We start from the raw sequence: 13747 nt of genomic DNA, 5'->3' as shown, positions 1-13747 counted from the left end.
AAGTGCCTACCGGTGTGGGGAGAACTCACAGTAAACATGGGAGCAGTGGAGGGTCCAGCTGTAGCAAGAGGAGGCTGCAACTGGTAATAATGAAGATGCAACTGGAAGCCCAGCTGCGACGAGAGGAGAGAGAAGTGCAAATGCAGCGAGAGGAACGTGAAGCTCGGCTGCGGCGAGAAGAAGGAGAGAGACAACTGGGACTGGAAGAGATAAAGGCAAAGAAAGAAGTTGTATTGCGTCGCGTTGAGTGTGGGTCGCCCTCACTACCTGCACTACGGGATGACTTCAAGATAAGGGAACATGACTTACCTACGTTCGAACCTCAAAAGGCTGAGGCGTTCTTCGAACACTTCGAATGGATAGTGACTCTGAAGGAGAGGCCGGAAGATGATTGGGCTGCTCTGGTCCAGGGCAGGTTGACTGGTGAGGCCCGGGAATCTACAACATGCTGGGCCTAGAGGAGTGTGCTAGTTACGACGCAATTAAGAGTGCGGTGCTCCACTTATTCCGGCTGACTCCGGAGATGTACCAGAAGCGGGTTCAGAGAGTGTACGAGAGCGTCGGGAAAGTCTTATGCCGAGACCGCCAGGGATATGGAGCGAAAATTCCTACGATGGTTGAAGGCGGAGGAAGCGGAGTCGGCAGAGGGTTCCACTCCAAACAACTGATAGTGACAGAGAAGTTTATGTCAGTGCTCCATCCTAAATTGCGAGTAAGGGCGAGAGAAGCAGGTATTGAGGACCTTGTTGCAGCGGACCGAGCTGACCTGCTGAAGGAGGCACGACATCTCAGTATGGAGGGGCTGCCCAAACACTCTCCTTACCCTAGGTCGGGAGGGAACTTTAGGAGTTCAGGAGGAGCAAGGACGGGCGGGGACTTTCCCAAGAGTAGTGTACCCAATGACGTAACCCGGTTCAAGAGCTCAAGGGACGCGGGGAGGAAGCCCCAAACTGTGAACAGTGGACCTAGCTCGGGAGCAATTGCTGCTGCCCGGGAACCGACGACAGGGAGTCCAAGAAGGACCCAGGGAACGTCTACCCATGGTGCTACCAGGGTGACTGGTAGAGAATCGCCCAGGAGAGGCAGTCGGTATTTCAACTGTGGGGGACGAGGACATTTTGCACGGGAGTGCGGTCGCCCCAGGCACGGTGGAAACGTGGTTTTCGCGAGAATAGGAAGCGAAGACGTCAACGATAACTCAGGGGATATGCCGATGATGAGGGAGAAGAGGATTCACCCCTTTGTGTGTGAGGGGACGGTGAAAATAAGAGGAGCTGATCCTTTGCTAGCGAGGATGCTGAGGGACACGGAATCAGACTTCACCCTTGTTAGTGAATCCCTCTTCCCCGAGGACTACAGGAGTTCCAGTACAGGGGAAGCCCTAATAAAAACGTTGGGGGACAAGTGAGGATGCCCTTTCATAAGGTAACTCTTAATTCAGACTATGGTTGTCAGACTCTCGTGGTAGAGGTCTGTGCTTCACTGCCCAGGATGGAAGCTCAGGTGATCCTAAGGAACAACTCCTGTGGGGGGATGTGTTCTCCCGAATTTGATTAAGGGTGAGGGGTGTATAGAGCCCTATCGACAGAGCAGCACGATGGACGCCAGCAGTGGCGCAACAGAAAGTGCGAGAGTGGCATTTCCGGTATACGTGGTGACGTCAGGATGGGGCGTCAGGGAAGATGATGTGAGCTGGTCCAGTCACGCCGAGGAGAACATGCCGGGTGACCTGGGGCTCGATCATTTGTTCCGAGAGGAGGCCAGAGGACAAGCGACAGGCGAGGAAGGGTCGGATAGGAGTATCCAAGTTACTCTCACCAGTCCTCTAGGTATTGACAGCACCCGTCTAGCTGAGCTGCAAAAGGAAGAGTTTCCGGAGTTGGTAATGGAGGCGTAGGGAGTTCTCGCCGGACCCGAGTCACTGACTCACTTCTTTATGGAGAAGGGAATTCTAATGAGGCAGTGGAGACCGGTAAGGAAAGAAGTGGGTGATGGCAGGCTGAGAGTGAGGCGTCAGGTGGTGGTCCCGGCGCGGTACATAAACGCGGTACTGAAGCTTGCACACTCTGTGGATCCTGCGAGTCACTTGGGAGTAACAAAGACCTAAAGCCGGCTTCGGAAACATTTTTATTGGCCGGGCATAGACGCGGATGTAAGAGGAATCTGCAAGACGAGTTTCCCCTACCAGAGGGCGGGGAAGAACGTCCCTGCCATCCCGAAAACACCTTTGGTTCCAGTTCCTGTGTTTGACCAGGCGTTTGAACACCTAATAATCGACGTTGTGGGACCACTACCTAGGACAAGACGGGGAAATAATTACTTATTGACCATCATGTGTGCTTCGACGAGATTTCCAGAGGCGATCCCAGTGCGGAAGGTGGCATCAAGATGCGTCATGGGACACCTTCATCGATTTTTTTGCTTGAGTAATTGTGCCCAAGGAGATCCAGTCCGATTGCGGAAGTGTTTTCCAGTCGAGGTGGTTTAGGCAGGCTATTGCGAGCTGGGGAATAGCCCAACTACGATCGTCACCTTATAGACCTCAATCGCAGGGAGCGATTGAGAGGTTCCACTCCACCCTGAAGACCGTCTTAAGAGTGTATTGTGTGGAACAGGGAGTGGAATGGGATGACGCTGTCTATCCAGCCCTGTTTGCAATCAGAGATGCTATAGTTGGGTCTCTGGGATTCTCTCCATTCCAACTAGTGTTTGAGCATGAAGTAAGGAGCCCGATATTGATGCTGAAGGAGCAGTTGACGGCGGAGAAGACGTTAGGGACAGCGGAAGAGTATGTGCAGAGATTCCATGAACGACTGAAAACGGCGAAGGAATTGGCTGCTGATTACCTGAAGACAGCTCAAGAGATGTCGATCTGGTACGACAAGAATGCTGTCCCAAGAGAGTTCGAGGCAGGAGCCGGAGTGATGATGTTGCTACCTGGGAGAAGTAGAGTGACGAAATCATGCTTTGGTGGTCCATACTCGGTAATTCGGTGTGTGGGTCCTGTAAGTTATGAGATCAGCAAGCCGAATCGCCCCCGCAAGACACAGGTTTGTCATATCAACCATTTGAAGCCATACTTCCCAGAGGAGCAAGAGAGTGCGAGAGTGAAGGGAGTAACACAGTCGCAAGAAGGGAAATTGGTTCTGTGTATGGAGATGAGACAAGTGTTGCCAGCAGAGGAAGGAAAGTGGGCCCGTGCCGATGGTACGCGCCTGTCAAATACAGAACGTTTGATACATTTAGAAGAGAGGCTGCGTCATCTGGATAAAGGGCAAAGGAGAGATCTAGTGTCCCTGATAAGAAAGAACAAGTCACTCTTCACAGATGTGCCAGCAGCACAAGAGTGTGGTGCACGAAGTAGATGTGGGCAAAGGCAAGCCAATCAAGCAGAACGCTTATCGGGTGAGTCCTGAGAAGAGGAAGTTCATGCGACAGGAGGTGGAGTATCTGCTAGCGAATGATCTCGCTGAGCCCAGCAACGGTGAACGGAGCTCGCCCTGTGTGCTGGTCAAGAAGAGTGACGGATCATATCGTTTTTGCACCGACTATTGCAAAGTGAATTCCATAACCGTGTTGGATTCTCACCCGATGCCCCGAATAAATGATTGCGTCGACCAAGTGGGAAACGCAAGGTTTGTCACCAAGGTCGACCTGCTGAAAGGATATTATCAAATCCCTTTGTCTCCGAGTGCAAGAAGGATCTCAGCGTTTGCTACTCCAGACGGATTGTACCAGAACAACGTGCTTCCATTTGGTATGAAGAACAGCGGAAGTTTTTTTCAGAGGATGATGAACGAAGTGCTAAGAGGGATGGAAGGCTGCGCTGTGTACATAGACGATATAGTGGTGTACGCCGATAGCTGGAAACAACACATGAATTGACTGACGGAGTTGTTCCAACGGTTGGAATAAGCGAACCTGACAGTTAATTTAGCCAAGAGCGAGTTCGGGAAGGCCCGATTAGAATACTTAGGTTTCGTCGTGGGCCAAGGGGAAGTGACTCCTGTAGAACACAAAGTGATGGCAATCAAAGAATATCCGAATCCCAAGACGAGAAAAGAATTGTTACAATATCTAGGGATGATTGGATACTATAGAGGTTTTTGCAAGAACTTCTCGACAGTGGCACACCCTCTGACTGAATTGCTATCTAAGAACGTTAGATGGAAGTGGGGGGGGGGGGGGAAGCATGCCAGGAGTCCTTCGAGAAGACTAAGAAGTTGTTAACCGAAGCGCCAGTGCTGGTTTCGCCTGACTTTGAGTCAGACTTTATCTTGTATGTCGACGCTAGCGATGTGGGGATTATAGCCATGTTAGCTCAAGAGAAGGACGGAGTTCACCATTCAGTGGCATTCTAAGGACTTGTGGAACGTTCCTGGATCGTCAAGGACCGACTCAGGAAGCGTGGGAACTTCACACCATCGAAGGACAGGCATCGTGAGCCAGGAATGTAAAGGTAGATCAATTTCCCTCCCATTACCCCTTTCTTGAGTAGGCTAGATAGGCGACGATATTTACCTATGTATGTTGCAGTATAACATTGATACATTAGTAGTAGTATAAGCTGCGGGGCAGCTTGTGTCCAGGACTGTTGAAGAGGACAGCGAGTGTGGACGACGGGGCAGTTGAAGGGGAGGTAGCCGACGTTGACGAAGAGGCCCCTCTGTGAGGGAGTGTGTGGCTCCTTTTCAATCTGCCCAGTTGGAGGAGTTGTTGGAGGTCGTGAAAGAAGAGTTGCTGGCGATCTCCAGATTTATTATTCTCATTTTTACATTCCTGTATTGCTTGTAGATATATGTGTGTGATCATGTACTTTATGTATATGAATTTAAAATAAATTCACACATTTTATCAGTGTTTAATTGTGCTTCCATAATAATCTTTATAAGCATACACGGGGGTTATCATAGTACCACCTAGTGAACATCACGTTTTCTACAGAAGGTCTTAGTGCCTGGAGAGTGGTAAAGCAGCACAGACTTATATAAAAGTGTACCCTAGGCCATCCGACACTTTGGCAACAAGCAATGTAGTGGCTGGAGAGAGGTAAAGCTACACTGACTTTTATGGGAGAGTGCCTTGGGCTGACAGTTCAGTGTCAGATCTATAGGAGTAGCAACACTTTGGCAACAAGCAGTATAGAATACACCCACTGAACTGAACTGTTGGGGTGCAGAGATCTCAACCCAGCTGGCGACCTTGTTAAAAGAAGATAGGGAAGGCAGGCCGGAAAGGAATTCCTGCGACCTTTTTGTCTGACAGGCAAGATTCAGGGAACCTTAATGGTAAAAGGTAAGCCTGGGTCTTCCTTCACTTCTCTGTGGGTCTAGACCGGAATTGCTAACAGCAGTTTCCCAGTGATTGACTGAAGGGCTCCCAGGGTGAATCAGTGGCACCCCATAGTGGTGGGAGCAAAGACCTGCGGTGGTGGGCATTGCTCGTCCTCTCTTGTGGGACCAGGAGACTCCGGTGAGTCCCGAGCTAGAGAGTCGGAGGGGCTGAGTGTTCTGCCTTCTGAGTCCCTAGCAACTGATTGCTAGTGGAGCCCCAGCTCCCCCCCCCCCCACGTGACAGTGAATACAACTAGATGAATACACGCACACAAACACCTCTTTCCTGTATTATCTCTGTGGCTCTATCATAAAAACTTAGTAGAGTTGTTACACATGATCTTCCTGTTCATAAACCATACTGTTATCCGTTATTATGTCCTTACTCTCTAGGTGTTCAACCCATTTGGCTTTATCTATTGTTTCTAGTGTTTTTACAACTTCGTTTGTTTATGATATGGGTCTATAATTTTGAGGTTCCTCGATAACCATTTTTGTAGATTGGTACTATGTTTGCCTTTTTCCATATATATCTGTTAAGATTCCTGTGCAGAAGTGTGTCTGGAATATTAATTGGAGTGGAATGCTCAGCTTAGTTGCACATTTTCGCAGCACCGAAGCTGAAACTCCAATAGGTCCAACTGCTTTTTTCTTCCTAGTCCCTTGAGCAATTTTTCTACTTATTGAGATACCTTTATGAATTCTAAGGCTTGCTCAGGAATTATTATTAGGTCTGGTTCTATGAAATCCTCATTTTGTACAAATGCTCTTTGGAACTGTTCATTTAGCATTTCACACACTTCTTTTTCATTCTCAGTAGTCCTGTTCCCCGTTTTCAATCTCTGGATTTTATCCATTACATGCACCTTGCTTTTAATAAATTTATAGAACAAGCCTAGATCGGTTTTACATTTGTCTGCTATACCTTTATCAAAGTTCATTTTGATACAGTTTTGACTTTTTATACCGAAAATATGCCAATTCCTGACAACTGCGATGGGTCATATTTTGTCCAAACCCCCCTGCAGTTTTCAAAATATCTGAAATGTCAGAAATTTGACTCCTGAGCGCCATTTTTGAGCCAATTCTGACTCTCTGCACCTATTTTCAGTTTCAAATTACGACTATTTATACAGAAAATATGCGAATTATTGAAAACAGCGATGGGTCATATTTTACTCAAAACCCCCTGCAGTTTTCAAAATATCTGAAATGTCGGAAATTTGACTTCAGAGCGTCATTTTTGAGCCGAACTATGACTCTCTGCACCTATTTTCAGTTTCAAATTACGATATTTTATACCGAAAATATGCCAATTACTTACAACGGAAATGAGTCAAATTTTACCCAAACCCCCTGCAGTTTTCAAAATATAAAAAATGTTGGAAATTTGACTCATGAGCCTCATTTTTGAGCCGAATTTTGGCTCTCTGCACCTATTTTCAGTTTCAAATTACGACTTTTTATTCCGAAAATATGCCAATTACTATAAACGGCGATGTGTCATATTATACCCAAATCCCCTGGAGTTTTCAAAATATCTAAAATGCTGGAGATTTAACGCCTGAACATAATTTTTGAGCAGAATTCTGACTCTGCACCTATTTTCAGTTTCAAATTAAGAATTTTTATACCGAAAATATGCCAATTCCTGACAACTGCGATGGGTCATATTTTGTCCAAACCCCCCTGCAGTTTTCAAAATATCTGAATTGTCGGAAATTTGACTCCTGAGCGTCATTTTAGACCCAAATTCTGACACTCTGCACCTATTTTCATCTTCAAATTATGACTTTTTATACCGAAAATATGCCAATTACTGAAAATGGCGATGGATCAAATTTTACCAACCCCCCCCCCCCCCCCCCCCCTGCAGTTTTCAAAATATCTGAAATGTCGGAAATTTGACTCCTGAGCGTCGTTTTTGAGCCGAATTCTGACTCTCTGCACCTATTTTCAGTTTCAAATTACGACTTTTTATTTTGAAAATATGCCAATTACTGAAAACGGTACCTGGGGATCTCATTACGTCACTTGCACTTGCACACCTATAGTGTCCGGCCAGGTGATCACAGGCGAGTCTGACTCATCCCTAAGCATCAAGAAAACATTCTGCGAAGAGAACAGCAGTGTGCACCCCCCCCTTAAATGGTCACCTCCTCTCTAAATGCACTTCTAGACATGGACCAAATATTTCCTTTCTCACGTGCTGTAATTGTTCGGCAATGGTTTTGTATGATCCGTCAATTCCGTATCTGAACTGAAGACTTAACTATATAACAGAACAGGATGAAAAAATTATATATTACCTGTTAAAGGTTAGTTTTAGAGTGTTGAATATACAAAGTGATAGACGCTTCAACACAAACACTGACCAGTTGTTCTTCCCAGAAGCTCGTGGTTCAGCTTCCCAGGAGCTCGAGGTTCAGCTTCCCAGAAGCTCGTGGTTCAGCTTCCCAAGAGCTCGTGGTTCAGCTTCCCAGGAGCTCGAGGTTCAACTTCCCAAGAGCTCGTGGTTCAGCTTCCCATGAGCTCGAGGTTCAACTTCCCAAGAGCTCGTGGTTCAGCTTCCCAGAAGCTCGAGGTTCAGCTTCCCAGAAGCTCGTGGTTCAGCTTCCCAAGAGCTCGTGGTTCAGCTTCCCAGGAGCTCGAGGTTCAACTTCCCAAGAGCTCGTGGTTCAGCTTCCCTGGAGCTCGTGGTCCAGCTTCCCAGGAGCTCGTGATTCAACTTCCCAGGAGCTCGTGGTTCAGCTTCCCATGAGCTCGTGGTTCAGCTTCCCAGGAGCTCGTGGTTCAGCTTCCCAGGAGCTCGTGGTTCAGCTTCCCAGGAGCTCGTGGTTCAGCTTCCCATGAGCTCGTGGTTCAGCTTCCCAGGAGCTCGTGGTTCAGCTTCCCAGGAGCTCGTGGTTCAGTTTCCCAGGAGCTCGTGGTTCAGCTTCCCAGGAGCTCGTGGTTCAGCTTCCCAGGAGCTCGTGGTTCAGCTTCCCAGGAGCTTGTGGTTCAGCTTCCCAGACGCTCGTGGTTCAGCTTCCCAGGAGCTCGTGGTTCTGCTTCCCAGGAGCTCGTGGTTCAGCTTCCCAGGAGCTCGTGGTTCAGCTTCCCAGGAGCTCGTGGTTCAGCTTCCCAGGAGCTCGTGGTTCAGCTACCCAGACGCTCGTGGTTCAGCTTCCCAGGAGCTCCTGGTTCAGCTTCCCAGACGCTCGTGGTTCTGCTTTCTAGGAGCTCGTGGTTCAGCTTCCCTGGAGCTCGTGGTTCAGCTTCCTAGGAGCTCGTGGTTCAGCTTCCCAGGAGCTTGTGGTTCAGCTTCCCAGACGCTCGTAGTTCAGCTTCCCAGACGCTCGTGGTTTAGCTTCCCAGGAGCTCGTGGTTCAGCTTCCTAGGAGCTTGTGGTTCAGCTTCTCAGACGCTCGTGGTTCAGCTTCCCAGGAGCTCGTGGTTCAGCTTCCCAGACGCTCGTGGTTCTGCTTTCTAGGAGCTCGTGGTTCAGCTTCACAGGAGCTCGTGGTTCAGCTTCCTAGGAGCTTGTGGTTCAGCTTCCCAGACGCTCGTGGTTCAGCTTCCCAGGAGCTCGTGGTTCAGCTTCCCAGACGCTCGTGGTTCTGCTTTCTAGGAGCTCGTGGTTCAGCTTCCCTGGAGCTCGTGGTTCAGCTTCCTAGGAGCTCGTGGTTCAGCTTCCCAGGAGCTTGTGGTTCAGCTTCCCAGACGCTCGTGGTTCAGCTTCCCAGACGCTCGTGGTTCAGCTTCCCAGGAGCTCGTGGTTCAGCTTCCCAGGAGCTCGTGGTTCAGCTTCCTAGGAGCTTGTGGTTCAGCTTCCCAGACGCTCGTGGTTCAGCTTCCCAGGAGCTCGTGGTTCAGCTTCCTAGGAGCTTGTGGTTCAGCTTCCCAGACGCTCGTGGTTCAGCAGCCTCTCCTGGTTCCCACGTTCTCGTAGCAAGTAAAGTTAAACAAATAATAATAATAATAATAAAATCTTGAAGAAGAGACGGTAAGAGAGGAAGGTGTTGTTGACACACAGGATGTATTTAATGCTCACCTGGAAGTCGATGGAAGGTATTGGCATCTCACACAGCCACCACTGTTTGTCACGGGGGCGGAAACAGGTTCTCAACAGCTGAACCTTTCTGAAAACCAAACAACTTGATTAATCCTGTTCCTGCCTTGTTTCACTGCTACTTCGTTGCTTATATGTTGTCAGGGATTATTTTACTAATTTAAAATATTTATAAAATAAACAAATTTTGTCAAATAAAAAGAAATATAGTAGACGCCCATTAAAAGTTAATTTGTCAAAAATATTTTCTCATTCCATAACCATAACAAACCCTATTTATCAATGCGTTCCAAGGAGACCTTTGACGCCTGGTCATTTTGCTTGAGTGAGCGTTCCTTAAACCCGTTCATAGTGCTCATATCAGAGCTCGTGAAATCCCTTGACGGTGCTCGGAGAAAAGCTCCAGAAGAACTAAGACACAATGCATCATAAAGAATGTGTTAAAACACAAGCAAGCAGATGACGAGCCTGGTAGGTTTGTCCAGAGGAGCGTAGAAGTGACTTATGTCTTCTGCTACATCAAAATATTAGATGAGCAACGACCTGCTAAATAATATAATATTCCAACAATTATTTATATAAATCACCCATGATTCTCTATGGTAAGTAATGAGGGTGATTATATCTTATTGGTGAAGGCAGCTGCTTAACTATCTCAAATTTTGTTGCATTTATTGAGCATTTGTTTTTTTATTAACACGTTTAGGTATATCTGCATTTGTGCAACTGCCTAGACTATATGATGGGGAGTACAGAAGGTGTAAAGACCTAGCTTATCTAGACTATATGAAGAGGAGTACAAAGTTTGTCAAAAAACTTGCTACGTGATGCTAAAAATCCTCATCACACAGGATGGTTAGTCATGCAGAGGCATGTGATACGTAGTCTGCACTGGCAAACTCTGGGTGCAATATGAGGATATCATCATGAACACAAGAGTGAATAAGGTAGCAATGATACTAAAAATCCCCATCTCACAGGACGGTTATTAATACTGGGCCATATGTGCAGTAGCCTGCACTGGCAAATTTTGGGTGCATTATAAGGATGCAGTTAAGAACCTCAAGAACACGAGAGTGAATAAAGTAATTGCAAAAATCCAGGTACTTCATGCCAACGGGTCTGAAAACTGATAACTGGGCATTCGGTGATGTAGTGTGCGAGATCATGACCCAGTTCCTGCTCACAGAGTTTGCACCTGGAGTGCTCAGGATTGGGAGATCTGTCACCGGAAGCCTCCAGCCACAAGTAACGGTAACCCAACCTGACCCTGGCAACCATTGGGTCGCCCAGTATGGTGGACGGTTTGTGCTGTCCATAAACATAGGTTTCAGATCTGAACAAATCATAGCTTTTTATACTGGCGCTTTCAGGTCGTTGGGAGTCAGTAATTTTTCTCCTATCTTTTTCTCCTATCTATTATCTCCTAATTTTTCTCCTAAGTGTTTTGGGATGGGGATATCGAGGTCTAATTCAACTTCATGTCTGATACATTCTAATTTGGCGGCAATGTCTGTGTCACTATGATGGGTTATATTTATGTGTGTTGGTATCCATACAATGAAGATTCGAAACCCTTTACTCTGTGCAACGATTAGGTAGTTTATAATTGCTAGTATGAGATTCTTGCTGTCGATTATGCAGGAGAAGTTTTCAATTGCTTGAAGAAAAGACTTTGAATCACAAAGTATTATTCCTCGTATGTTTTTAATGTACTGGTAGCTAGTTGTATGCCACTAGTTCTGTTTGTGTGGTTGTCTGCCCGTTGTTTAACCTGACACTGATAGTCTGTGAGTAAATATTATTTCAATAAAACTTCTATGCTGCTGCAGTCCGTCAAATAGAAGATTGGATTGTGCCGTCAGTGTAGACACAGTGCTCGTAAGATCTTATATTTTCAATGGAGGAGGCAATTGTTTCAAGTGTGACAGGTTTTAGAAGAGCAAGATTCTCATTACCTTTCTTACTGAAAGGTGTGTATGATATTTAAATGGCGGGGTACAGATAAAGAGGAATATCGGAGACAGGTACATTGCTCTTCAGGGGCCTATATTTAGTTTTTTAAAAGTTGTTCAATGTCAACCAATATGTTTTGACTAGTTGTATATGAAAAGGTCTGCAATTGTTCCAAGTTTCAGTACTGCAGCTAAAATAGAAAGGGAGATTTTTTATTTTTTTTTGTTTTTTTCAACGAATATTACACATTTTCAAGTGTTTATAAACAACCACACCTTTCAGATATAATCATTCTATGACACTTTTCTGTCACATTAGCATATAATAAAGGATCTATAGGAAGAAATTTTCCAAAACATCTTTAGTTTTTCTAATGCAAATAGTCAAATTTTCCCCCCAAAATTATTATCAAATATATCATGTTTATTGCTATTATATAATCAATAAATAAACTTAGGAAGCAAAGCTTCTGCCAGATTTTAGAGACATACACTCTACATACAAGGTGTAAGTTTCATGTAAATTGAATAAAAAGTGAAAGAGTTATAAGAATTTTTATGTTACTTGGAAATAAATAAAAAAATAATAAAGCCTAAGGTGCTGCCATCTGTGACTGAGGTTGACATCAACCAATTACTCTAAAATTGGCACCGTTACAGATAGGCTTACGTGCAGTCAGGTGTATAAGTTTCATGCAAATCGTCCGATAAACAAATAACAAAAATATATTTTAAAAAAGAAAACAAAAAAATCTAAATTTTATTTTTATTTAAATTAATTTTCGTTTAATAAAAGTAATTTAATTTTTTTAATATATGCTATTGTGATAGCTGAGTCATAGACATGATTTCAATTGACACATGTGTTTGCAAATCGTTTTTTACCATTTTGGAAAATTTTTGACACATAATTTAATATTTTTTCTCCCTTCCTATTTATGCTACGATGCTGAGACTTAGACCAAATGAAACCCTTTTTATATAAAACACGTCAAAAAAGTTAGATTGAAATCGAACCAGTTTTCATTTTTGGCATATATGAGTCATTGAAATATAAGAAAAAGTTAAAAAATTAAATGAAAATAAGAAAAAATAAAGAAATAAAATATACTTACGAAATGAACGGTATGGTAAACAACACAGCTCAATTCCAACACAATTCACACAAAATAATTAAATCAAAATGAAAATAAATCAAAATCTATGAAAATTCAAATTATCAATGCAATCAGAAACATATAAAAGGAATTGTGACATATTTAGTGTAGGATGTGTGTTGCTCCTACAAGCAACAGATGGCGCTGTTTTTCAAGAAAAGCGTAGTTTTACCCATCACAGGTGTGGCATCTATACATATACTTACGAAAGGAATGGTATGGTAAACAACACAGCTCAATTCCAACACAATGTCACACAAAATAATTCAATAAAAATTAAATAAATCGAAATCTATGAAAATAAAATTTATCAATGCAATCGGAAATATTGAAATGGAATTCGTGACTTATTTAGTATAGCATGCATGTTGCTATTATGTGCAACAGATGGCACTGTTTTTCAAAAACGCACGTTTTTACGTGTCACAGGGGTGGTATCTATATAGTAGGTATATAAAAAGACGTGCCTTTTCCAATGCAACGTTGTGTCAAAATTTCAAAGCAATCGGTGAAGAACTTTCTGAGATTACAGCGTGTGTTGCTCTTACGTCCAACAGATAGTGCTGTTAAAAAAAAAAAAACATGTTTTTTTTCCTGTCACAGGTGAGGCATGTATATTAGTAGATATATAAAAAGACGCGCCCATCGAAAGCAACGTTGTGTCAAAATTTCAAAGCAATCGGTTGATTTGATCTTTTGAATTTTTCCCTCACATGAAAAACACATAATACAGATTTTCAGAAAGAGCATATTTTTTACCATCACAGACGTGACATCCATATAGTATGTATATATAAACCTGCTCGGATGCGAATTGAACGTTGTTACGGCCACTATGGGTCGCAACCGGGTTCTTTGCTGGAGAAACCAAAGTACTAGTATCTGACTCCAAGTCGGTAGTGGCTTTCAAGGAGTAGGCTTGGTAATGCAAGTAAAATTCAAGGGGGGAGGCGTTGAAAGGAATACGACAATTCATCCTTTATCAATATATTCACATATTATCACTTTCCCATCACCTTTAATAGAATCATAAACGACGTATTACTACACTGATATATACACATGTGTCGCTCTCATAGGACACTAAGCGCTCCTCGATGCTCCTCCAATGCAGCCTTGTCAACTTCCGTGTTTCCTCAACACACAGTACCGTCCTCAACCAGTACTGGGAAACACCAACGAGTCTACCCTAGCCATGGGCCAGCCTATCTACAGTATCACTAGGTGCTCCTTGTGAACGCCCACAATCAC

General features: G+C 44.6%; 1 protein-coding gene across 5 annotated transcripts in view; it reads right to left on the bottom strand.

Moving 5' to 3' along the window:
• LOC123751101 (uncharacterized) overlaps nucleotides 1-13747 on the bottom strand; it is an 81696-nt gene that overhangs the window by 29811 nt on the left and 38138 nt on the right. For all 5 annotated transcript variants that reach the window (XM_069333077.1, XM_069333092.1, XM_069333073.1 and 2 more), the window contains one exon: nucleotides 9367-9454. In XM_069333077.1, coding sequence (XP_069189178.1) covers nucleotides 9367-9454 — 88 coding nt within the window. The remainder of the gene's footprint in view (nucleotides 1-9366; nucleotides 9455-13747) is intronic.

The sequence above is a fragment of the Procambarus clarkii genome, chromosome 4 (assembly GCF_040958095.1).
Source record: "Procambarus clarkii isolate CNS0578487 chromosome 4, FALCON_Pclarkii_2.0, whole genome shotgun sequence".
Taxonomy (NCBI): Eukaryota; Metazoa; Arthropoda; class Malacostraca; order Decapoda; family Cambaridae; genus Procambarus; species Procambarus clarkii.
Note: the sequence above shows the minus strand (reverse complement) of the source record. Positions and strands in the feature narration are given on the sequence as shown.